At 43.2% G+C, this 27,693-nt stretch overlaps 1 protein-coding gene across 3 annotated transcripts in view; it reads left to right on the top strand.

Moving 5' to 3' along the window:
- ADCY8 (adenylate cyclase 8) overlaps positions 1 to 27,693 on the top strand; it is a 235,114-nt gene that overhangs the window by 178,569 nt on the left and 28,852 nt on the right. For 2 of the 3 annotated variants that reach the window (XM_027972893.3, XM_027972895.3), the window contains 3 exons: positions 3,522 to 3,723; positions 5,768 to 5,857; positions 19,081 to 19,253. In XM_027972893.3, the coding sequence (XP_027828694.1) occupies positions 3,522 to 3,723; positions 5,768 to 5,857; positions 19,081 to 19,253 (465 nt within the window). The remainder of the gene's footprint in view (positions 1 to 3,521; positions 3,724 to 5,767; positions 5,858 to 19,080; positions 19,254 to 27,693) is intronic. The other variant, XM_027972894.3, reaches the window with a different exon arrangement.

Here is a 27,693-nt window from a genome sequence, read left to right on the forward strand (position 1 = left end):
TGCAGAGATTTCCAGAGGAAAGTTTATGTCGTGCCAGTAGCTTGCTTAGGGAGCCTATCCTGCCATTAACATTCTTCCCAGAGATCTTTAAAATGCTTTTTCAGATTTTCACCATGAATAGAGAAAGAAAATGAATGTTTTCTTTGAGTTCTTATTATGTGCTAAGCATTACATTGCTTTATTATTTTACCCTCAGAGCCTCCTTTAAGAGGTGGACTTAAAAATCCTGGTTTTGCAGATAAAAATAAGTTACTGGGAAAAAAGAAACAAGTAAGATGCTCAGAAGAATTCGCTACCTTGCCCCAGCTGTGTTATTGGCTATTTTAGAGCTACAGGTTCAAACACACAGGGCTTTGCCCTTAGCTACCTTTTACCTCCTGCCCATCAGGACTTCTTGGGACAACCTGAGCTTCCTTGCTTAAAGGAAGAGATGGTCTGGCCAAAGGGAGGAGATGACCAAGTCTCTTCCCACCAGGAAAGTCAAGGCTCTAGCTTCCTGAGTATCCCATCCCCCTTCTGGATCTCGAAGGAGGAGAGGAAAAGCATTGAACTTTGTATAAACGCTGACCTTGAGCAGCGACTCTGCCCTCCAGAAAGAACCAGGTCCACTGAACACCCCAGATGAATGCTGACCAGTAGGGCTGGTCCTTCCTCCTCTTGTAAAGGATACATCAGAGAGGGCAGGCAGAGGGGCTGAAATGTGGATAGGAATACAGCCTATGGAGGCTGATGAGAAGAAACTCTCTGTCACAAAAAACAAGGCAGTAAGTATTTATTGAGCACTTGCTGTGTTCTTAGCCTTATGCCAGGGCTTCCCAGGAGGCACTAGTGGTAAGAACCCACCTGCCAATGCAGGAGATATAAGAGACGTGGGTTCCATCTCTGGGTTGGAAAGATCCCCTGAAGAAGGAAATGGCAACCTACTCTGGTGTTCTTGCCTGGGAAATCCCATGGACAGAGGAGCCCTGGGGGCTACAGTCCATGGGGCTGCAGAGTTGGACACAACCGAAGTGGCTTAGCATAAGCACAAGCCTGATGCCAGGTGTCTTGGAAGAATCCAAAGAAAACTGAGCCTTGAAGGATGACCAGGATGTCCCTGCCCTGCACCCCCGACCCCTACTACCCCCAGAGAGTGGGAAAATACAGAGGTAGGAGGGACAGAATGATTAGGGCATGTGCTTGAGGATTGCCTGGAGGGTGCAGAGAGGTGGAAAAAGAGAAAAGGCAGTGGTGAGAACCTGCCGGGCAGGTGCACTGTAGTACGGAGGTCTGTAGACCACCCAGATGGCAGCCTTGACCATCAAAGAGTCCGAGTCTCCTGCTGAGCAGCTTTCAGACCTGCCCTTGCTTGATTTGCCTCTGCCTTCACTTTGGAACAAGATATTCGTATTCTCAGTGGCAGCCTCACATTATTAAGCTGCATCAGCATCAGCCTTGGAATTGGCCCCTTCTCTCCTGGGAGCACCTGACAAAGTGATCTGCCTGCCTTCTTCGTCGTTTGCCTCCCCTGGGTGCCCAGGAATAATGGTGTGTTGTCAGGGAGTGTTTTTCCAGCCTGTTTGGGGGGAAGTTTCCCATCTGTGTGGAGCCCTCTGGGAACCCACTGCTGCACAGACCTTCTGTTCTTATCTTAAACTCCTGCAGAGACTTCCTATCAAGGTGATCCATAAAATCAAAATTATGCAGGCATTAAAAAAAAACCCTCCCAACAACGATATCTGGGCTGTAGAAATCACTTTCCAGCCTTCATGATGGTTGACCACATAGAGGAAATTGACAGTCTACACATTGGTCCCTCCCATTCTTCTGCTACTTTGCCCACATTCTCCAGTCTTTCCTCCCTAAAATCCTGCTCTTCAACCTCCAAGGCCTAACCTAAATGTCATCTCTTCTAGGAAGTCTTCCTTTCCTTGATTTCCTTTCATATTTTTTAAAATCATGTTTGTTGATTAACTTTTCTCTATCACAACACAGTATGTAACAGTTCATCATTTGCATATCCGTATTCCCCTCTAGATTACGATCTCCTAGAAGATGGGCAAAATGTGTCTCTTGTCTTGGTACCCCTGATGCCTCCCTAATAAAACCACAGAAGCAAAAGAAATGACTGCAATTACGGGGCCTACATTACTTACCAATATGGCTAGACTTAGCAAAGTGACAAAGCAGAGTGGACTTTCAATCCTAACTCCCATACTTACCAACTCAATAACTCCTGGGAAGTTGCTGCTCTCTGAGCCTTAACTCTCCATGTGAAAAAAGAGATCAAAAGACCTCTTAGGTTTGTTCTGAGGAATGGAAATGAGAGATTATGTATTGATATAAAGTGCTTAGCACGTGCCTAAGGACATAATCAAGAGCTCAATACAGTACTTACACCAGTGTTAGTCATAAGAAATAAAGTTTAGACAAGACAGTAAGAAGTGGCAGTGCTAGCAGAAGGTGGGCTCAGGAATTTCCCTGGTGGTCCAGTGGTTAAGACACTGTGCTTCCACCACCAGGGGCACAAGTTTGATCCCAGGCTGGGGAAGTTCTACATGCCGCATGGTGCGGCCAAAACAAACAGAAGGTGGATTCAGCTTCATTCACTAAATGTACATTTGTTGAGATCCAGTCAAAATATTAAAGCCAAAGGGATGAACTTCATTTTATGGAGGAAGGAACAGATATGAAACCTCCTACCATGTCCCTCAGGACACCATTGAACATGCAGCAGTTCACTGGCTAAAACAGTGGTAGAGAAACTTGAGGTGCCAGCAGAGGACTCGAATGGCTGGGTAGAGTAGAGAGAACAGAGGATAAATTCCCAAGGAGAATCCTGGTGATAAGTTGGCTGATAAGGAGAAGAAGCAGATGCTTCCAAGAGATGGAGTTTTAGATTACCACCTGACCCCCAACAGAGGTGTCCAGTAGGTAGAAGCTGCCATGGGACGTAGTGCTGAAGCTCCAGATGTGTAATTGAGAGTGATGTTGAAACCTTAGGCAAATACAAGCCCCATATACCCACCTCCCACACAGCACATAGTGTAGCCTCTGCAAACTGTGATAATCACTAACCAAACTGAGCCACGTGGAGAGGTGCCATGTTCAGTACTTGGCATCAGAGCAGTCATGAAGGAAAGTGTTTCCTAACACCCACCTTCAGGGAGAAAGGGCATATGGATCTCTCCCACAGCCAGAGTACTCAGATAAAATTCCAGTGGTGTGTTGCTTTGGCAGCAGTTGCCAAGTGAGAAAGAGGAATGATGAAATCAGTGGGGAAAAAATGGGCAGAAGCAACAGATCAAGCCCAATGTTTGATGTTCATTGCAAAGTTTCTCAAGAGAATATTTTATAGGGATGGATGTAATTTTTGAAAAGTCTCTTGTTAATAGCCCCTTTCCTGGGCAAAGAGAGCTTTAGAGAAATTATTGGGTGCAAGGAGTGGGGAAGGGCGATCATGAACATGATTGACAGGGTTGCACAGCGAGGGGGGACCCCTGATTAACGCCACATGACCCAACATTCTGTGTTTCCTGCAGAGTGATGCCCATGGCCATCCAGTTTTCCATCCTGATCATGCTGCACTCGGCTCTGGTCCTCATCACTACGGCGGAGGATTACAAGTGCTTGCCCCTGGTCCTCCGAAAAACCTGCTGTTGGATTAACGAGACCTATTTGGCCAGGAATGTCATCATCTTTGCATCCATCTTGATTAATTTCCTGGGCGCCATCCTAAATATCGTAAGCATTGCAAGTCCTTTGGTGTCTAGTGTGCAGTCAGGAATGAAGAGTTTATAGAACCTGCAGCCTCTGGCATCACCTTCCTTGGTACTAATTATTAATGCCTTCATGTACCTGGTCAAGCCCCAAGGTCAGGGTTAGAGAAGGAAGACGTTGCTATACTATCAGAACCGTGCATTTTACTGGTGGAAAATGGTCTTTTTCTCAGTGGTGGAGGTTATTTGCTCTAAAGGCACTGCAAATGCCCTTAAGTTTCTGTGCTTTCAGTGGCCAGACAATTAAAGTCATAAATAAGAGTTACTCCTCATTAAGTTCCCACCTGCTATGTGCCATGCTCTGAAGGAGGAGCTGTCTGTGCTTCCCGTATTTAGTCCTCACATAAACCCCGTGAGGTAAGTCTCTTTATCCCCACTTTACGGCTGAGGAAACTGAGGCTCAGAGACATGAAATAACTTGCTAATAAGGTCTGTCTGACTCCATGACTCACGCTCATTCTTGTTAGCCCAACTGTATCTCTGGGAAGGGGAGAGGGGAGAATGGAAATAAGTAGCTGTCATTTATTGAACACCTACTGTGTGCCACAGGTAGGTATTACCGTTCCCATGTAACAGATGAGGAAGCTGCCTTTCAGGAAGGTTGAGCATCTTGCCTATGACGTTCTAAGGGTTCACACCGGATTTGACACTCCGAACTCAGATGAATCTGCAACTGCCATATTTATCACTGTCTTTAATGTGGTGACCCATGCTTCAGTGAGCTCATATTCTCTCTAGAATGGTAATGTGGTAGCTATAGGCATTTTCTGTGTCTACCCCGGAAGTCTTGTGTTGTCCATGGTTTAGGAACCTTGATGTTTAGGAGAGATTTATCTGATTCCGGGCTTTGAGCATTGAGGGAGACTAGTTAAGGCATCATCTTGTGGCTAAAACCATCATTGTGTCCTTTGGGCCTGAGGGAGGGTCTCCAAGTGTTCAGGGAGCCCAACTGTTCGGCCCCCACAATTGTCAGCCTGTAAGTCAGAGATTTACACTGCCTGAAATCCATTGTTCACACTGGACCAATAATTACCTAGTGTCCACGTTGCTCAAGCTCTGCGGTTGGCCTTGTTGTAAAGAGACTATGGGACAAAGAAAAGGGGAATCATAGTCTAATTAAATTCATCACCTAATGAACATTTTATAGATGATGGCAATTGAAAACAGAAGTCCTTAGTCATTGATCACAGACTGCAGAGCTGCAGCCAGGATCTCAACTCTCGATGAATCAGATATTTCTGGGGCATCCCAGTGACTGTAGGTCAGGGTTGCCACTGGGGCCAACCATCCCACAGTGTTGTGGGAGGAAGTTCAGAGGCTTTGGAGTCAGATAGACCTGTGTTCAAATCTCACCTCCACCACTTACCAGCTCGATGACCCTGGACAAGTTACTTTATTTCTCAGAGTTTCATATTTTCCAGTTGTAAAATGGGGATAAAAGTAGTAGCTACATCACAAGGGGGTTGTGATGCCCTTTTCATGCCAAGTGTCTGCCGCAGCCTAGGCGTTCAGCCAGTGGTAGCTATTCTCTTCTGAGCGCCACAAGATCTCCTGCAGCAACTTCTAGCCTAGGAAATGCCCACCACCCCAGTGCTAAGAGTCTTTCTGGAACACGTGCCCTGTGGGTCCCTCGAGTCCCCCCAGCTGTTCATGTGGAGACAGGCTGTGAGCATTCCCCACCTGGTTCTCTCTTCCAAGCCCCACAAGCGCACTCCAGTGACCCTCCATGATGGGGCTGGTGGAGCAGCCTTACCCTAGTTTCATGACTGGCTTGTAAAATTTTTTTCTGAGCCAGTCCTTTCTTTAAAACGAAATGGAAGGTCCCAGCGGGGCTTGCATTCTGAAATCCAGCCCCTTGAGGGCCCTTTCTGCCCCAGGCATTTGCCGAAGCCCCACAGCGATAGCACAGGACTCCATCTCCAGCTCACACTGACTTTGTTGTTCCTGTGTTTTTTTTTGTTTTGTTTTGTTTTTTGTTGTTCTTTTTTTTTTTTTTTCTTAATCCGCAGCTGTGGTGTGATTTTGACAAGTCGATACCCTTGAAGAACCTGACTTTCAATTCCTCAGCTGTGTTTACAGATATCTGCTCCTACCCAGAGGTATTTATTCATGAGCTCCCCTTGGCAAGACTGGGGCTTAGGCATCATCACCAGCTCTGAATCAGCAGGACTGGCTGAGGGGCCCTAGACATGCTAGCTCCCCAGGGGCCTGTCTGCCTCTTTCTCCTTCTATTCTTCTTCTTCTTCCCCTTCCTGCCCTCCCTTCTCTCCTTGTATCCGCTGTTGCTCTTTTGTCTCTTTCCTGCTCCTTCTGCCTCTCTTTCCCATTTCTCTCTTCTCCTTCCTCCTCCTCTTCTTCTTCACTTTTCCTCTGTCCACTCTCTTCTTTCCTTAGCCTCCTCTTCCCTCTCATTACCCCCCCCAACTCCTCTTAAAACCCTAGAGCGGAATGTGCTGTTGTCTCCAGTACAGGGCAGAGCACAGAGCTGCGGCTCAGAGTTTGCTGCATTGGAAAAGGAAAGGATGGAAGAAGGGGAGATAGAAGGAAGAAAGGAAGCTAGTAAATCACAAATGCAGAAAACAACTAAACATAAATCAAAGTGGGACTTCCCTGAGAATCCAGTGGTTAAGACTCCATACTTCCACTGCAGGGGACATGGTCTCAATCCCTGGCTGGGGAACTAAGATTCCATATGCTGAGCAGTGCGACCAAAGGAAAAAAAAAAAAACTAAAAAAAGATAAGTAAATAAACATATTAAAGTGGTATAGAAAGTGCCCAGAGCATCACAGACTCAGTCGGTGTCCCAGCAGGCCACTTACCATCGTAGTATAAGCCTGACCATCTCCTGGCCCCATAGCCACTAGGCTGGCCCTGGGCCTTGGGGTCAACCTAGGGATCAAGCAAAGGACAATCTTTGGTTCTGTTAAGCCATGACCCAGTCCTTTACATACTAGGATATAAACTCTGGGTCTGGAGGGAAGACGGTTGGGATGTCCCAGTTGACACCAGCCAATCTTGAGGACCTTGGGTAAACTTTTGTTCTCTGAGACCCCTTCCAGCATGTGGTGGGGGAAAGGCGCTCTGTTATCTGACCTCAGCCCCAGAATTGGTCCAGGTGAGGCTGGTGAGGCTCTCTGCCTCACCTCTGACCTCAGGTAATAGAGCATCTACTGGATATGCACAAAATCATTACATCTTCAAGATACATGCAGGATGCTACCACCATCTCCATGTTGTAGACAGTGAAACAGAGGTTCGGAAAGTAGCTTGCTCACTGCTACTCCTGCCTGACCTACCTTTTCTCTCACTTCTTTTCATTCTTCCTTCTTTCTGTCTTTCCCGTCTTCATTCAGTTATCAAGACTTGCTGCTGCAGTTGAAACCACATCTGGCTATTCATGACCTTACACTTCTGAATTCAGGCTCCGTCCCTAAGGAAGAACAAGGCTCTTCCTAAGAAAGTTCTGGGCAGGATGGGACTAGCTCTGATTTCACAGCTGTGTGGGGCAGACCATGTGTTCTGGGACTTCCTCCCACCAAGTAAGGAGTGCTCTCTAATTTTGTAGAGTCTGTGGGATACCACTCCCCCTGAGAACACTTTTATTTGGAGGGCATGAAGAGTGTCCAAGAGGCAATAAGTCAGCCAAGAAGCAGATATTTAGAGTTAGGCAAAAGCTGGATTTTGCTCCCAACAAAATTTTGAGCCCCTTTACTTGCTAGCAGTGGAATCTTGAATCAGTTCAAACTCTTTCTGAACCTCAGCTTCCTCATCTGTAAAGTGGGAAAAATAATACCTTCTTTGCACAGTGATTTTGGAGTTACAGAATATCAGGTTCTCATGGTGCTTACCTAGATGAGTTGGCAAACGTTGAGCTTCTAACATGTGATCTGACTTGAAGTTGGTGTTTAAGTATTAATCTGGGCCTCTGATTCAATGCTGTGTATATACCCCTTGCCTCAAACTTGAACTCCCAAACTTAGGACCACAGCACTCATGGATTTCCCAGGCCTAATAAAGTGGTGGGTAAGCTTTTGGATCACATAAGTTCATCTCTGTGCCTCTGTTTTCTTCTCTGCAAAATGAAGATGAAAAAAATACCTTCCTCATGGGTGATTATGAGGATTAAGTGAATTAATCCATGGAAAGTGTTTAGCGCAACACCTGCCACAAAATATCTGCTGATTAAATGTCAGCTGTGATTCATTTACAAATTAAAAGGATTTGAACCTGCACCATAAAAATATATTTATCTGCAATGTATACCAAGATCCTGGGCTTCCCAGGTGGTGCTAGTGGTAAGAACCCACCTGCCAAAGCAGGAGAAGTAAAAGATGTAGATTCAGTCCTTGAGTCAGGAAGATCTCTTGAAGGAGGGCTTGACAACCCGCTCCAGTATTCTTGCCTGGAGAATCCTATGGACAGAGGAGACTGGTAGGTTATAGTCCATGGGTCACATGACTGAAGCAACTTGGCATGCACACATGTGCCATTGTACTAAAGTATCATGTACATTATGAAACATATTCATAAAATAGAGAGGTTTAAAAATGAGATAAAATAAATGAATCAGTTTTAATATTAAAAATTTCCTCCAAAGACATCATCTTGCCCAGGAGCCAGTGAACTATGACCACAGGCCAAATTCCACTTGCCACCTGTTTTGTAAATAGCTTTACTGGGGCACAGACACACCCATTTGTTAGCAATGTCTTTATGGCTGTTTTTATAATAATATAATGGTAGAGTTCAGTAGTGGTAACTAAGTCAAAAATATTTGCTATCTAGCCCTTGCCAGGCAAAGTTTGCCAAATTCCAACATCTCCTAGGTGCAGGAATCCCACTGGCATAAAATGTGAGCACCTGGACTCTTTCCATCATCAGCTACCACAGCAACCTTGTTAAACCCACCATTTGCCATCTTGGCATATACCTGGCCATGTTTCTCTACCTAAGGATTTGTCTACCAAAGTAGAAGGAATCAGACATTCAAACCTCCTAAAAGGCTTAATTTGTACAACCACCTGCCATCACTCACAAGTGTGTATCCCCAAGCAAATCACTTCCTCTCTCTGAGCCCTGGTTTCCTCATCTGTATACTGGACCTCTCCACCTCCCTCGTGGGGAACAGTTCTCAGTCTGGAAGCAGGTAATTAAGCTGGATGATGTGGCATAAACATAAGAGACTGTCATCATATATGGTATAAAGTAAAGTTTATTTCTGAACTGGAGCTTGCCAATTACTAAAGAAAAAAAGAGTGAGGATATACGAAATGATCATGAGGAAAGTCATGTTCCAGCTATGATTTGAGAAGTAGTCTAGGAGAGCAAAGAGACATAGGTTTGTAAAGTGAATGACAGTCATATGCAGAAACCATTCTCATCATCTCAAACTTCAGAATGTGGTTCTCAGGAGGTTCAATAGGAAGGTCTTCATTTTACAATCAAGCCCCTTTATTACATGCTCTAGCAGATTGGAACAGTCATTGACTAGTCAGCTATGGTTGTGAGAGCAGTCAGAGTATGCTATGGTTTTAAAGGGTCCCTGACAACCAATTTTCCCTACAGGCATCAGTCATCATTGATGTCTTTGCATCCTGGGACTTTCTCCCACTTCTCTACCATGGGTAGAATCCCAGGTTCTACCCAGCCTTCAAGACTTCTTCAAGCATACCCAATCCCTTCAGATTCAGTTCAGTCACTCAGTCATGTCCGACTCTTTGCAACCCCATGGATTGCAGCACACCAGGGTTCCCTGTCCATCACCAACTCCCGGAGTCGGTGTTGCCGTCCAACCATCTCATCCTCTGCCATCCCCTTCTCCTCCCATCCTCAATCTTTCCCAGCTTCAGGGTCTTTTCAAATGAGCCAGTTCTTCACATCAGGTGTCCAAAGTATTGGAGTTTCAGCTTCAACATCAGTCCTTCCAATGAACATTCAGGACTGAGTTCCTTTAGGATGGACTGGTTGGATCTCCTTGCAGTCCAAGGGACTCTCAAGAGTCTTCTCCAACACCACAGTTCAAAAGCATCAATTCTTCAGTGCTCGGCTTTCTTTATAGTCCAACTCTCACATCCATACATGGCTACTGGAAAAACCATAGCTTTGACTGACGGACTTTTGTCGCAAAGTAATGCCTCTGCTTTTTAATATGCTGTCTAGGTTGGTCATAGCTTTTCTTCCAAGGAGCAAGCATCTTTTAATTTCATGGCTGCAGTCACCATTTGCAGTGATTTTGGAGCCCCCCAAAATAAAGTCTTTCCCTATTTCCATTGTTTCCCCATCTATTTACCATGAAGTGATGGGACCAGATGCCATGATCTTAGTTTTCTGAATGTTGAGTTTTAAAGCCAAGTTTTTTCACTCTCCTCTTTCACTTTCTTCAAGAGGCTCTTTAGTTCTTCTTCACTTTCTGCCATAAAGGTGGTGTCATCTGCATATCTTGAGGTTCTTGATATTTCTCCTGGCAATCTTGATTCCAGCTTGTGCTTCACCCAGCCTGGCATTTCTCGTGATGTATTCTGCATATAAGTTAAATAAGTAGGGTGACAATATACAGTCTTGACGTACTCCTTTCCCTATTTGGAACCAGTCTGTTGTTCCATGTCTGGTTTTAACTGTTGCTTCTTGACCTGCATACAGGTTTCTCAGAAGGCAGGAAAGGTGGCCTGGTATTCCGTCTCTTTAAGAATTTTCCAGTTTGTTGTGATCCACACAGTTCAAGGCTTTAGCATAGTCAATGAAGCGGAAGTAGACACGTTTCTGGAATTCTGTTCCTTTTTTGATGATCCAACAGATATTGACAATTTGATCTCTGATTCCTCTGCCTTTTCTAAATCCAGCTTGAACATCTGGAAGTTCACGGTTCACATACTGTTGAAGCCTGGCTTGGAGAATTTTGAGCATTAATTTACTAGCGTGTGCTTCTGCCAATCTCACATGTCCTTAAGGCATCGTTTTCATACTCCCACTCCATCATTTCTATAATTCATCTAGCTAGAACATTTTCCCCAACTCTTCAAACTTCTAAATTGCTCTAAGAGAAAAGACAATATTGTATAGCTGTTTAACATTACCATGAGGGCACAGCACAGGACAGAATCCACAGTCATTTTAATAATTTTTCTTTAAAAAGATAAATTTCAAGTGGAACAGTAGAGGTAAAATTGCCTTCCCACCTGAAATAGCTAAAAACTAACAAAATATATGAAACAATAGTTTTTAAGACACTGGGCATCAGGTACTGAAGGACAGCAATCCCTGAAAGACAAGAAGCAAATTAAGTGAGCCCTATGATTGCCTGGGCTGTATCTTGCATTAAGAGTGTTTCAGACTGGCTCAGGTTGGAAGAACACACATGGAACTCAGTGCAACTCCCTGATTTGAGGAGATAGAACTGAGAGTCTGGGGGAACCAAGGTGGCTAGAGTTTGTAGGACATACTCCAGCGAGAAGAGAGTTTCTGAAAGAGAAGACTCAGGGATCCGCAGAGGCCTGATCAGTGCATGCATATGGGGAAACAGCAATGCTCCAGGAAAAAAAAAAAAAAAAAAAAAAACCATCTGAAAGGATTAGTGCCTGGCTCCCACATTGGGCTGGGAATAGTGTCTTTTCCCACCAGCCAATCTGAAAAATACCATAATTCATGAGACATTAAGTAGAGCAATCAGATGAGACTTGCTTCAGTAGTGTTCAATAATTATCCCTAGATTATATGTTGCTGCTCTAGTTCTTCCTTCAAAATAATCTCAAAAGGAAGATGGGGCTTCCTGGTGGTCAAGGTTGAGACCCTGCCCTTCCATACTGGGGACTGGGTTTCGATCCCTGGTCAAGGTACTAAGATTCCACATGTCATGCAGTGTGGCAAAAAAAAAAAAAAGTAACACCAAAATTCTAAGAAGACATTTCTCCTTTTTATAAAGATCAAAATGTTTATTATTTTGTGTTACAAAAATGAAAAGAAATCCAATCAGATAATGAAGTAAACATATAGGGCAATAAATCTTTAAGAAAGGATAAATTATTCTAAAGGAAATGAATCCTAGAATGTTTTCCCTTCAAGTCAACCACTCTGTTGCTTAATAAACTTCTTGTAAAATGAGAAATATTTTATATTAAAAATACAAAGTTATGTTTCTGTATTGAAAAAGAATGTTCGTGTCAACCTTCTTTGTAATAGATAAAAACTAAAAATAACCCAATTGTCCAATTGTCCATAAACAGTTGAGAGAATAAAGAAACTAAGAAACTGTGGAATAGCCATCCAGGGGACTACTACACATCAGTAGAGAGAGATGATCTCTGGATATATGTGCAATCGCGTGGATGAATCCCAAGATCAGTATGCTGACAGAAATAAGCAAAACAAAGCAAAAGTATGCATTTGTACGGTCCTACTCCAGTACGCTGGCCACCTCATGCGAAGAGCTGAGTCATTGGGAAAGACCCTGATGCTGGGAGGGATTGGGGGCAGGAGGAGAAGGGGATGACAGAGGATGAGATGGCTGGATGGCATCACCGACTCGATGGACATGAGTTTGGGTAGACTCTGGGAGTTGGTGATGGACAGGGAGGCCTGGCATGCTGCGATTCATGGGGTTGCGAAGAGTCGGACACGACTGAGTGACTGAACTCAACTGATCTAAAAATTCTAGAAAATGTATTGATAGATTTATACGTAAAAATGTATAATACAAAATAAATTGATACATAATAGCAGAAAGAAATAGGTGGTTGCCTGGGGAGGAGAGGGAGGAACATGGGAGTGGAGAACCGTAAAGGGATACACTGAAATTCATGCTAGTATTCATTTTCATAATTGTGATGATTTTGTGGATGTACACAAATACTAAAGCTTAGCATATTGTGTGCATTAGATATATGCAGTTCACTGTAGGTGAATCATAACTGAAGAAAACTACTTTAAAATTTAAGTGCAAAAGAGGAAACAGAGAGAGAGAAAAGGGAAGAGAATTAGAGAGTCTTAAAAACCTGTAGTCAGAACATTTTGGCTGAACTTGCAGCTGTGGTCTTTGGGCCTCATTTCCACACTGGGATAACAGCTGGGCCTACCTCACAGTGTTATGAGACTTAGATTGGGAGAATGCATGTATATATTTACTACAGTTTCTGGTACATAATAAATGCTCATTAAACATCAGTTGATCATGATGATGAAGATGAGGGATGAAAGGGGGTGGGAGTTAAAAGAGGAAGACAAAAGGGAGAAAAACCAGGAAGAAGCAAAAAGAGAAGAACAGAATCAAAGGAGTGATAATAAAGCAAATAGTTCACGGTAATCACTCAGTCATGTCCAATTCTTCATGATCCCGTGGACTGTAGCATGCCAGGCTTCTCTGGCTGTGGAATTCTTCAAGAAAATAAGCAGATATTTTAAATTCCGAAAGTGACTGTAAAAATTGGTGTTTCCCTAAACTCTTGCCCTCATTTCTCTGGTTAACTTCTCAGGTAGGAATCAGAGCCTTGAGTAATTTTGGAAGAAAATGTATCCACTGCAGTCTAAAACCTCCAACTGGCATTCAGGATAAAATTAGATTCTCCAGACTTTCACAGTGGCAGGTCCACCAAAAACTTCAAACAAAAAATAAATATCAAATAGCACCATTGTAATTTCAGAACTTTTTCTAGTTGAACAGAGGGATATTATATAAGCTCCTTTTTTTTCTACACTGAGCCAATTTTATGTTATGGCTAAATACATAGAGGAGATCATTTTGTTTTTTCCCAAATGATAATTAATTTTTGGAATTGCCTTTCCCCACAAAGAGCCAAAACCTGTAATAACACAATGTGATCCAAAAACCAAGACCCATCTCACTGAAGCTTGGATTCCAAACATTTAAGGACATTAATTGTGCATGGAAAACAGAATAGATTTGAATGATAGAAGCTGTGAGGTGACATGGGATGAGCAAGCACTCTTCTTCTTCCATTGACTAGCCATTTAGCCTTGGGGAAATCACTTAACCTCTCTGAGCCTCAGTTTCCTCATCTGTTTAAGGGAATTATTAACAACACCTATCTTATAAGATTGTTTGGGTGACAAATAGAGATAATATACATAAAACACTCATTAAATATTAGTTTCTTTTCTCCTTCTCTTTCCTTTCCTTAAAGCTTTGATAATTGAGTAAATAGTATCTGCCAAAGTAGAGATTTGTATTTAAGGAAGGAAATAGGAATACAGTTGTTGTTTTTTTTTTTTAAAGCCAGGGCTTCCCTGGTGACTCAGTGGTAAACAGTCTGTCTGCCAATGCAGGAGGTGTGGGTTCGATCCCTGGTCTGGGAAGACCCCCCCATACTGCAGAGCAGCTAAGCCTGTGTGCCACAAGTAGGGAGCTGTGCTCTAGAGCCCTGGAGTCACAACTGCTGAAGCCCACACACCCTAAAGCCTATGCTCCCCAACAAGGGAAACCACCACAATGAGAAGCCCAGGCTCGGCAAACAGAGAGTAGCCCCCATTCACCTCAACTAGAAAAAAAGAAGCCTGCACAGCTGCAAAGAACCAGCACAGTCATAAATAAATAAAATTACTGAAAAAAAAAAAAAGGTGCAAGGCTTCATTCTCTAAACATGAGATTATCTACATAATCACATGTATAACATGTGACTAGAACTTTGAGCAGGCCATACTTTCATAGCAATATCAGTCTCCTATCAATTATCTGCAAAATGGCGGCCGCCTTGACTCAGATCGTTTTCAGGAAGACGGATCCCCTTAGATCTTCACTTGTTGCCCAAGCCAAGAGAGTGAGCCTGGAGAGCATACACTTACTCCAACAGCACCCCCACGTTCCTCTTTGCTACCTGTTCTTTGCCGACAGCAAATACTTCCTAGGTATGTCCAGCAATGTCAAATCATTATCCTCTGGGAACAAATTTAACTTTTGAAAGTCACCAAGATGTGTAATCTGGCTGGACATCGTTTGTTTGAAAAGTGAAAGTGAAAGAGCATCCCTGCTAGCTCAGCTAGTAAAGAATCCTCCTGCAATGCGGGTGAACCCAGTTCGATTCCTGGATGGGAAAGATCCCCTGGAGAAGGGATAGGCTACCCACTCCAGTATGCTTGGGCTTCCCTGGTGCCTCAGAAGGTAAAGAATCCACCTGCAATGTGGGAGACATAATCTGGCTGGAAATCATTGTTTAGGAATCAAATATAGAAAAACTGCATTTGTCGGGGGGAGGGGGTGGGGGTGCATTTTTCAAAACCAGACTCTGAAGATTATTTACAGGGATCTGAGCTCAGTCATCAAAGAAGCAGGATCAAGATAAACACATGGTCCGTCAACGTGACTACACTGAATTGACCAATAAGCATCATCAAGAGAAACATCATTCTTATATTTTTTTTAAAAAATGTAGAAAAAAATCAAATTCTTTCCCTAAGAACTAGCTATTTGCCTGCTCATTGTTTAGGTTTTACTTCATACTTATACCATGAGTCATCATTTGTGAACATCATTAACACAGATATGTCTTCCTGTGAATTATTACGAGGTTAAAATATTGACTGGGGCTGCAGTCCCTTCTAGGAAATAACCAGAAGAGTCCGTCCTCAACCCCAGTCAGACACCAACAGCACATCTGCTTGTGGAATTTAAATGCAGTTTCAACAGATCTAAGTTAACAACTTATGACGAACTAAATAACACTCATCATTCTTCCTCTAGTATTGGGAGGAAGGGGGACGTCAAATGGAAACCATGGTGCTCAAACAAGCCAAACACAGTCAGACTGTCCCAGAGCATCATACACGTACGAAATGTCCCTTTCCCCGACCTGATATGGTCCAGGAAACAGCTGGGAAAGTCAGATCTGTTATCCCCACTCAGCACGTGTACTGACCCCGTGTTCATGACAGCCTCATTCCTGGACCATGAGAGAGTCAGAGCTCAGGAAGAGACAGGGAAGCCACTGTCGCTGGCCTGTGTACCCTTCACTGTGCTGCTTGTACCGAGACTCGTAATTGCTAAATGTTCAATTTTGTGTGATTCGGGAAGTTTGGATCCTTTCTCTGAAAACTCTCTGCTCTCTTTCCTTCTTGTTCTGTGACTTCATAATGCCATGGGATTTTGAGAGCAATCAAATGGGTGCAGACACTCCAGTATATACTACCCCTGCCAGCAGATGTGTAAGTCCCTTTAAGTTAGCATTGTGTAAAACTCTTCTTCCTCCTTCTTCTCTAAGAGGAAAATGATGCATTGTGACAATATCCTAACATTAGGATGGTGCCTTCCAGCCTGGCACAATTCTTGGTGTCCAGCAGGTCCCTAGACAACAATTTTAGGGGAAAAATTCATTGTTTAGTTTATAAAATGCTTGTTTCAAGCAAGCAGAATATTGCTCCCCTTAACACTTTGTCAAGACATGGGAATCCTTCAGTCATCGCTCAGAGATTTCCAGAATTTCTTACCTGTCTCCTCTGCCCATACAGAAATTGTCTCTTCATGTCATAGGAGAGAGAAGACAACCAGTTGTTGGAATGCATAACAAGGCTGGAATGGTTTTTAGAAATTAAGCCCGGTATGCCCACTAGAGTTAATATTTACATGCACAGGTTGTATCCAGGTGCCCTTTGTATCATTTTCTAATTATGAGAACTTGAAAATTTTACTTAAGCTCTATGAGCCTCAGTTTCTTCACCTGTAAAATGGAAATTAGGAATCCCATCTTGACCAGCTGCTTTGAAAAATCACAAGGGAGGACCATGTGTATAAAAATCAAAGTACCACCACTAACTGGGTCTTTGATAATGCAATTTTTATTCTTTTTTCCTACTGGATACTCAGAATCCTAACCTTTCAACCAGAATGATATAGTGGGTCCTTCCATAAGGGAAATGGGCTGAGGATCTTCCTATAGAAGGCTGAAATCTACCTGGGCAGACTGACACCTGGGGGTCACTCTAATATTGCAGCCCTTGAGTGGTTCCCAACTGGCCTATTGTGCAGCTACTTTTAATACAAGATGGCAGGTATCATGCTGGGCTGTGAAGGTTGCCATGGAGGAATGAGGCCGGATCCAGAAGCACCTGGAGGATTTGCATGAAAGTTTCTCAGAGGAGAGGACACCTGAGCTAATGTTGTGAGAAGAGCAAGGCTTGGTCACATGCATGAGATTTGAGAGAAATAGGACACTGGAAAAGCAAAGCACTAGAGGTGGCTCAGATGGTAAAGCATCTGTCTACAATGTGGGAGACCCAGGTTCAATCCCTGGGTTGGGAAGATCCCCTGGAGAAGGAAATGGCAATCCACTCTAGGACTGTTGCCTGGAAAATCCCATGGACAGTGGAGCCTGGTAGGCTACAGCCCATGGGCTTGCAAAGAGTCGGACACGACTGAGCGACTTCACTTTCACTTTCTAGAGGAACAAGAGAGCAGGGAAACAGCTGTGGGTGACAGCCAGTTTATAGTGCTGCTGCTGCTGCTAAGTCACTTCAGTCGTGTCTGACTCTGTGCGACCCCAGGGACTGCAGCCTACCAGGCTCCTCCATCCATGGGATTCTCCAGGCAAGAACACGAGTCGGTTGCCACTGCCTTCTCTGCAGTTTATAGTGAGGCTGGAACATATGTCAGGATTTGGAAAGCAAAAGGGAACCTGATATATGACAGTCTTGAGAATTTTGCCATGCAGGAAGGAGAATATAGTTTGAGAGACTAGAGAGCCATGGAAAGACTTCAAGTTAAGGAGTGACGTGGTCAGATCTGAGTTTCAGAAATACTGGCTGAAAAATAACAGTGTGTATTCAGAGACTTCCCTTGTGGTCTAGGGATTAAGACTCCAAGATTCCACTGTGGGGGCCACAGGTTCAATCCCTGTTGGTGAACTAAGATCCCATGTGCCACGTGGTGTGGCCAAAAAAACAAAAACCAGTAGTGTATGTTCAGTGGGGACTGGGAACTAGAAGCAAACAGCTGCCAGAAAACTGTTCCAAAACTGTAAGAGAGAACTAAAACAGAAATAGGATAGGAGAAAGGTGGATAGATATGAGATTTATTGAGGAAATAGAATCTACAAATTTAGGATGACCAGACTGTGGAATATGGCGGAAAAGCAAAGCAGCAAAGATGAGACTAAGATTTCTGGCTTGAGAAATGGTGCCAATGGTTCCCCCCAAGAATTGGAAAGAGAGTTTTGGGGAGGTGGTGATAGCTTATGGTGAATGATGTTGGATTCATGATCTCCAAAGACGATTTAGCTTCAGGACCAGGGACCAGGCTTGATCACTCAAGAGCTTTTGGGTAGCAGAATTTTATTAAAGTGAAAAGGGGACAGAGAAAGCTTCTGACATAGACATCAGAAGGGGCATGGAGAGTGTCCACTCACCAGTCTTCGCAAGGCCTTATATACTTTCACCAGACCCACTCCCACAACATACATCTTCAATTAACAAGATTACAACTAACAATAGAAAGGTCTTACCAGACCCTTGGGGGCTGCCCTTGTGGCTCAGCTGGTAAAGAATCCACCTGCAATGCAAGAGACCTGGGTTCAATCCCTGGGTTGGGAAGATCCCCTGGAGAAGGGAAAGGCCTACCCACTCCAGTATTCTGGCCTAGAGAGTTCCATGGACTGTATAGCCCATGGGGTCGCAAAGAGTCGGACACAACTGAGTGACTTTCACTTTAGAACCTCCCTTGTAGGTCAGTTGGTAAAGAATCTGCCTGCAATGCAGGAGACCTGGGTTTGATGCCTGGGTCAGGAAGATCCCCTGGAGAAGGAAATGGCAACCCACTCCAGTATTCTTGCCTAAAGAATCTCATGGACAGAGGAGCCTGGCAGGCTATGGTTCATGGGGTCACAAGAGTCGGACACGACTTAGTAACTAAACCACCACTACCAGACCCACTCCCGCAATATACATCTTAAGATAACAAGATTAGTCAGAAGGCTCTTGTTAAGGAGAAACGTCCTGAAGCAGGACACATTGTTGTCATATAATCATTGGTACCGAGCTTAAGGGAAAACATATCCATGAGCAAGATGAGCTGTTTTGTTGTGCAATCATCAGCTCTGGGTTTGAAGAAAAAAAATTTGTCTTTTTCTCCTCCTTGAGAACCCCAGATCCTTCTCTCCTCCTCGGGAACCCTGGACTTCTTATCAACCTACCTAGAAATTGACTCTCTCAGTGGTAGGGAAATGATGAGTTCCACTTGGGACCTGTTGAATTTGAGGATAGCCTGAGACCTCCAAATGGAGATGCTCAGCAAACATCCATATAAAGAGACCTGCTGGAATCCATGACTGGGAGAATGACCGGCCCACATTCCTGTTGAATCTGACCAGCTACCTTCTCTGTTTCCAGTACTTTGTCTTCACGGGGGTGTTGGCCATGGTGACCTGTGCGGTTTTCCTCCGACTCAACTCTGTCCTTAAGCTGGCTGTGCTCCTGATCATGATTGCCATCTATGCCCTGCTGACCGAGACCATCTATGCAGGCCTCTTTCTGCGCTACGACAACCTGAACCACAGCGGAGAGTAAGTGCCCACCACTGCGCTCAAAAAGAGCTCAGCTTCTAGCGGGAAATGAAACCATGGGAAAATGATTAAGGTAGAGTTATTGAAACTTAGAGACTGATTGAATATTGACATATTTCTCATGCACTCTCTGGCTGACGAGTTTAGGCAAAATTCCTAGTTTTCCATTTTATCATGTATATTCACTACAGATTAATTCATGGACTAAAGTTTGGACTAGACCATAGCTCACATCTCCCCAGATGTAATAATTTACAATTCCTTCGACTGTAACAGCTCCAAGACTTGTAAGGTCTGGTTGTCATTTTGCTGTAGCACTATTAATAATAGCAGACCCTGTGCATTGAGCAGTTGCTAAACTCCTTACATTGTGTTATTTTGAAATATGGAAAAATACAACAACAACAAAAATCTTAGCCTAGATTTCTTAGAGAACAGAGCCTGAGGCAAGCATGAAGTGCTAATCCAAACCCAAGACAGCAAAAGTGAGGGGAAAGGAAGTGAAAAAGGAAGGGATGGAAGGCAAATACAAGCCATATTATGCTGCCCAGATGAATCGTGAAGCTGGGGCTTTGGAGGATGTCTCGAAGTATCTCTGGGTAGGCGACAAGGTAGGGAAAGTGTCTCAGACAGGAGGGATGGATCTGTTGGTTCCTGCCCTCTCATTTCTCCCATCAGTCTCAGCTCATACTCTGGATGTACTTCCTGGTGATGAACTTCAGCCATTTCTACAGCCCATTTCTACACAAGGCTGATTGGCGTTGAGAGGTGGGAAGAACAGAGGTCTCTCTGAGACCAGAACACATGGCCCACAGTCTGAGAAATAGAGGAGGAAAAGACAGTCCAAGAAGCCTCAGAAAATGTGCCTGAGACTAATAATGGGAACACTTATGATCCAACTGCTGGAAATAAACAATGCATACAATTAGTCATGTTTTCTTCTACATTTTTAAAAGGATAAAGTATTTCAGACATTGTTAAAGTTCCCTTCCCCAGCGTTGTTCTTTTATCCTCCTCCCAAGAGTCAACTTCTAAAGCAATTAATGTATATCCTTCCCATCTATGTGTTTTATTTTGGGTAGGCCAAAAAGTTCATTCTGATTTATTCAGTTTATGGAACTGAAAAAATCAGAACAAACTTTTTGGCTAACCCAGTATGTGTATATGTATATATATATATATATATATATATATACACACACATATATATATGTATATATATGTATATATATATATATATATATCTAACCCAGTATATATTTAGTTGTGTCTGTATTTTAAATTGTTTATAAAATTCTTATGCTATCATTGTACTATTGTAGTTTTTAGATACATCTAGGTTCATATCTACAGATTTAGCTCATTTTAAGTAGAACATACCAAGATATATTTACTCTTTAACCTATAAAAACTTTGTTGATACTTCAGTGACCACCATTGAAAATATCTCTTTGGGTTCATATCTCAAAGCACACTTACTGGGATAGAGGGTATCTGCATTTTCAACTTTTTAAGATCTTGCCAAATGGCTCTCCAAGTTTGGAACAGTTTCTCTCTTACAAGCAGTGGTCCCTGTAATTCTTATTCAGTTCCTTAGTGAGAATTTTATCCCATTATTTTCATTAGTAGTTCCTTCATCATGGATAAGTTTGTGCAGTTTGTTGTTGTTAATTGGCCATTTTCGGTAAACTTCCAGGTCATGTCTTTTGCCTGGTTTTCTATTAGGTGTTTTGCCCTTTTTCTCACTAAATTTGTAACGGTTCTTTCTAAATTCTAAGTACTAATGTGTGCCTGTTATGTGAATGCAACATCCGCTTTATATCCGTTACCTTATTTAACCCTCATGGCGACAGTCTGAGGAACACAGGCTCAGAGAGGCTCAACAATTACCTGGATGCACAGGGCCAGTAGGTGGCAGATCTAGATTCAAACTCGGGTCTTTCTGGCTCAAAAGCCCATCTTTGTAAATATTGCAAACATGTCTCTCACATCAAGAAGAATCTCTCACCAAATGCTCAGGGTTCAAAGAAAGTCAAAAGAGTTACAAATTAGATTAAATGGTTAGTGGCAACAGATGTCCCATCAGTTCAGTTGCTCAGTCATGTCCAACTCTTTGTGGCCCCATGGACTGCAGCACGCCAGGCCTCCCTGTCCATCACCAACTCCCGGAGTTTACCCAAACTCATGTCCATTGAGTTTGTGATGCCACCCAACCTTCTCATCCTCTGTTGTCCCCTTCTCCTCCTGCCTTCAATCTTTCCCAGCATCATGGTCTTTTCAAAAGAGTCAGCTCTTCGCATCAGGTGGCCAAAATATTGGAGTTTCAGCTTCAACATCAGTCCTTCCAGTGAACACCCAGGACTGATGTCCCATGGCCAAGTAGAAACCAGCACAAAAGAGGGCAAAAATATATATGAACAAGGGAGGCCATTTTTGTAGTAAAAATAAAAATTAAATCATCTAAAATCTATTCATTCAAAGGAAATTTTAAAAGTATTAATGGAGCAAACCAGGGCTCTGGCGTCAGATCCAGACTCTGTTGCATTGGAAAGTCCCTTCCCACCTCTGGACCTCGTTTACTCATCAGTGAAGTGAAGTAACTGTACTCTAGTGTGGGGCTGTATGAGACTCTGATGTGCCTGACACATTGTAGGTGTTCAGGATCTGTTCACTCCTATCCTGTCCTTCCTTTTTAGGAGAAAGCTTTAGTTCTGAATTCTGTTTTGAGGTCTTAAGGAAAAACTTCTTGTTAAATTGTTAAGTAGGATTCTAAGAGTGAGCATAATCCCAAGTTTGTTGCTGCTTTTCTCAGCTTCCTGACTCAAGGTTGATTGTCAATTAGTCTTGTATTGATTCACACTCTGCTATCAACAGAATTAAATTAATAAGAAATGGAAGAGTCCATTCAGCCTTCCCTCTCAGCCATGTTTATAAATCAACGGGTCAGTAGTCACTGTGGATCCATTTGGCAGTCACTGTCTGCTCCTGCTATTGGAATTTAACCAATCCTGTAGGAGCTCGCATTGGTTCGGGGCATTTCTGCTGATTGTTCCTGGAGACTGGGTCCTTGGGAAAGTACAGAGAACCTAGCACAGGGCATCCTGGCTACATCCACACTGAGATGACCCCAATACTCAGACTCTCTATCTGCTCATGAGGCCCCCTCCATGATGACTCCCATCTCCATGGATGACACTGAGCCCAAAGCAGGGGAGGCACCCTCACTGCCAATATCTTATCTGTCCCTAGAAATTCATCCTCTTCAGCACCCCTAGTAAGGATGACTGCATCATGTCAACTGCGAGTACAAGTTTAGGAGTCAAACCACCTGTCTTCAAATCCCAGCGCCTTCATCAACCAGCTGTGTGATCTTGAGAAAATGAGTTAAAAGCGACTTAACCTCTTTAAGCCTTGATCTTCTCATCTGTGAAGTGGGGGTGATAATAGTTCCTATGTTGTAGGAATATACAAGAGATAAATTGTGACATTGGAAACTTAGCTCAAGGTCTGGCATAGAATAAGCACTTGATGAATACAAATGATTATTACAGTAAGTCCCCTATATATGAACAAGTTCCCTTCTGAGAGAACATTCATAAGTCTAATTTGTTGGTAGGTCCAACAAATAGATACCCAGCTAACACAATAGGCTAAATAATCAGTTCAGTTCAATTCAGTTGCTCAGTCATGTCCGACTCTTTGTGACCCCATCGACTGTAGCACGCCAGGCCTCCCTGTCCATCACCAACTCCCAGAGTTTACCCAAACTCATGTCCACTGAGTCGGTGATGCCATCCAGCCATCTCATTCTCTGTCATCCCCTTCTCCTCCTGCCCCCAATCCCTCCCAGCATCACAGTCTTTTCAAATGAGTCAGTTCTTTGCATCAGGTGCCCAAAGTATTGGAATTTCAACTTCAACATCATTCCCACCAATGAATACTCAAGACTGATCTCCTTTAGGGTGGACTGGTTTGGATCTTCTTGCAGTCCAAGGGACTCTCAAGAGTCTTCTCCAACACCACAGTTCAAAAGCATCAATTCTTCGGCACTCAGCTTTCTTTATAGTCCAACTCTCACATCCATACATGACTACTGGAAAAACCACAGCCTTGACTAGACAGAACTTTGTTGGCAAATAATTCCATACTGTGATAGGTTTGTAATGTTTTTCAAGCAAATAATACATAGAAAACAAACACAAAAATAAAGAAAACATGTTTAATCTTACAGTACAGTACCAGCTACATCGCCACTGGTTTTACTCTTGCTTCCGGACATCCTGGGCATCAAATAAAGAGAGTGTACTTCTGTATACTGTCTGTCACTGGACAGTAGAGGACGCATGCATGTACAGTGTAGCCAGACTTGTGAACTAACTTGTGTGATTGGACATGTGAATGCATCTTTGCATCCTTAAAAGTTCACAGCTTGAAGGTTCATGGGTAGGGGACTTACTGTGTTAGACATGACCCTTTCTATAGCACAAATACTGCTATTCTTAGAAATATCCTTACTTTCATCTCTGCACTGCTATACCATAGCTGATCTCTTAACCTGCCCTCTCAAGCCATCCTCCTCAAAGCTATCTGGTCAACTCATTAACCTTCTTAAAATCCTTAGGGTTTCCTTGTTACCTCTAAAGAGAGAAAAGTTCAACTTGTTTGCCAAGAATTTCAAAACCCTCCCTGGATTCCCATTGACTCCTCCAACCTTATCTCCTACAACTCCTCAGGTCACTGTTTGGATCTTGCATTGTAGCCATGGGAAACCATATGCTGTTTCCCACGTGAGCCTCTGCACTTTCTTCCCCTTGCCAACACATCATGCTCAAGACTGCCTCCTCCATGAAGCCCTCTCTGATCATTCCTCATTTTCTAATCTGTGCATATAATTTTTTATCATTGCACTTATCTCTGTTACAATCATTAATTTCCATGTCCTCCTCCTCTGTTAGAATAGGAGCTTTTAAGGGCAAGGGCCATTACCCATGTTCATAATTTTGGCACTTAGTGGAGTATCTGGCAGCAGGTGCCCAATTAAATGTTTGTTGAATGAAATGAAAGAGTGATTGATGGAAATAGTAGTTCATTTGGAATCGTATTATACCATTAGTTCACAGTAAGCTAAGTTTCATCTACCTACACCCTATGATCTCCTGAGTGGCTCCGTAGTAAAGAATCCATCTGCCAATGCAGGAGACGCAAGAGATGTGGGTTTGATCTTGTGGGTGGGAAGATCCCCTGGAGAGGACATGGCAACCCACTCCCAGTACTGGGAAATTTCATGAACAGAGGAGCCTGGCAGGTTACAGTGCATAGGGTGGCAAAGAGTCGCACACAGCTGGGCCACTGAGCACACATTCACGCACCCGCAAACCATGCGCTCCCCATGCTGTCGGCAGAACTTGCTTCCGAACTGAAGCGTATAACCTTTGCTACGGCCTTTGGTGGGATCTGCAGATTCACAGATGAATAAGATACCGTAAGGAGTTTGCCTACAAAATCGCTTCAGTTGTGTCTGGCTCTTTGCGACCCTATGGGTTATAGCCCTCCAGGCTCCTCTCTCCATGGGATTCTCTAGACAAGAATACTGGAATGGGTTACCATGCCCTCCTCCAGAGGATCTTCCTGACCCAGGAACTGAACCCACTGCCTCTTCTCCTACATTGGCAGGCAGGTTCTTTACCACTGAGCCATCTGGGAAAAGGAGCTTAGAGGCAAGTAATTATAAGTAAGTGCATGTTAGAAAGCCGTGGTGGCTTACTGAAAAAGCATCATTGAGGTGCGGATTGATAGTCAGCCTTCACCATTCACTAGATTTGTGTCTCATTTAACATCTGAGTCTCAGTTTCTGCTTTGCTAGAATAGGGAGAATAATATTTTAAGTGTTGCTGTGACAATTAAAGTAGGCAATGTACACAAAGTGTTATTAGAGGTATGACATAAAATCAGTGCTAAGCAAATGCAGTCATTAGTATGGCAACAGAATAAAAGATAAATTCAAACTGGCTGGTTTATTTTGGCTTTCACAAGGGGAAATGGGAACTAATTGCAGCATTAAAATTTGGCATCAGATGCGCAATGGCTAATGCTCTGACTTGGTGCCTGTGATGTGAATTCTCATCCTGGGACACAAATCAGCTGTGTGACCTTGAGCAAGCATCTTATTCTTTCTGGGCCTTAGTCTTCAACAAGGAAATTAAAAGGCTTGCAAGGACCATTATATGATGTATGGCACACATAATATGGAATTCGATGGGTCCATTAAATTCACATTGTGCAATGTTTAATTACACAGAATTATTTTCATATACATACCAAGTGCAAAAATATGTTACAAAGCAGCCTGAACCCTATGATTCTAAATTTGTAAACATAAATATATTTTTGCATGAAGGAAAAGGAAATGGCATTGAGCTGGTTCCAAAATACTAATCATTGTTTTCTCTGGGTGATAGGCTGAAGAACAATTTTTATTTTTTTTTAATTTGTGAATTTGTATTAGCTTCTGAATTCACTACAACTAGTATGGGTACTCTGCAATGATTAATGCTCAAATTAAATATTAATTTTATGAGATATAGATAAGATGGTCTCTGAAGATTGTGGTAGCCCTGAGGATCACACTATTCTACATGCGCTTTCACTTAACTATGTCCTTTTCTCTGAGCATCGGGTGGAGGATACAATCAATCCAATAATTTTGTTAATACAAATAAATTAGTTCAAAATGTCCTTGGTTTCGTGTCTCTGCCACTTAATATGTGACAAAGTATTACCGTTTTGTACAAATTTCAGCCATTTGGCTCTCTTTGGAAGTTCTTCAAATAGTCATAGAAGTTACAAAGAAAAAAAGAATCCTTTCAACTCACGATTCTTTCTGGATGTTCTTTGGCCTGGCTAACTTACAGTGCATTCTGTAGTCTCTTCTCAGGCCATATTTTTTCCACCTGAAATACATCCTAAAGACCCAACAACCATTCATAATTTTCCTTTACTTTTCTTCCGAATGTGATCTAGTCATCTCTCTATTTTTAGTCAACCACTACTTTCATAATGATGTAAGGTGTATTTATGTTTTCTCTTGAAGGTATGTTTTATGTGATAAGTTTCTGAGCTTTAAAACTTCTTCTGCATCACAAAGGAAAGCATATCAGAAGTGCCAGTCAGAGCAGGAGTTCAGGCTGTGTTCATAAGGAGCTAAACACAGGACATGTCCCATTCAGTCTATGCCACCTGAATGAGTGATTTTGTAAAATGCCACCACTAGGAGCAAGTTGATGTACTGGGAGCTTTAAGGGGTAAAGAGAGGGAGACATGGGCCACACGCCATGCCAAGCATGTATATTGCTAAGATTTGGTCAATTATTTCTCATAATTAAGGAGGTAAATGCAACTGGAGTCCTTCACAAGGTAACAAACTGAGGTTCAGAGGTATTAAGTAGCTTGTCCAAGGTCAAGCCATTGGTCAGCAGCAGAGCTGAGACTGGAAGCTGGGTCTGCATGAGTGCAGCATTTTATTTTGTCGGGTGTCCACAAGCTTGAAGGACCAGAGAATTGTGACATGAAAAAAGGGTGGTGTTAGTATGTCCCTGTGCACAGCACTGTGGTGACTATACTGAGTGAATGAATGAATCCTAGCCGCTAAAATTCTGGATGGCGATACATGACTTACAGTCCAGCTGTAGGCTGTACGGCTCAACCAGATCTGAGCACTCTCTCCTGCTGAGTCTGCGTGTGGCGTCAGGCTGGATGTATGGTATTTATTTATCCTCCCTGCACTAGAGGCTTGTGAACCAGCTGTCAGCTAAACAAGATCTGTGTCTCATACCTATAGACTCCTCTCCCCCCTTTTCTTCCCAAACTCTTCAGTTCAGTTCGATTCAGTCGCACAGTTGTGTCCAACTCTTTGCAACCCCATGGACGGCAGCACACCAGGCCTCCCTGTCCATCACCAACTCCCGGAGCTCACTCAAACTCATGTTCATCGAGTTGGTGATATATCCAGCCATCCCATCCTCTGTCGTCCCCTTCTCTCGCCTTCAATCTTCCCCAGTGTCAAGATCTTTTCAAATGAGTCAGCTCTTCGCATCGGGTGGCCAAGGTGTTGGAGTTTCAGCTTCAATATCAGTCCTTCCAATGAATATTCAGGACTGATTTCCTTTAGGACTGACTCTTATCAACCTTTAATATTCAGCTCTTGAGTCTTGACTGAATATCCAGCCTAGTTTACTTTCTCTTCCCTTATATTCCCATGGCAGCCAGAGTGTATCCTTACTATGGGCTATACCATGTTATGAAATCATCTGTCTAGTTCTTTCCTTTACTGAACTGTATTGAGGGCAAAGGCAAGGTATCTTCTTCAGCTCTGTATCCTATCATGTGCCTGATACACAGTAGATGGTCAGTAATTATGTGCTTCATTGGGGCTACAGAAAAG

The sequence above is a fragment of the Ovis aries genome, chromosome 9 (assembly GCF_016772045.2).
Source record: "Ovis aries strain OAR_USU_Benz2616 breed Rambouillet chromosome 9, ARS-UI_Ramb_v3.0, whole genome shotgun sequence".
Lineage (NCBI taxonomy): Eukaryota > Metazoa > Chordata > Mammalia > Artiodactyla > Bovidae > Ovis > Ovis aries.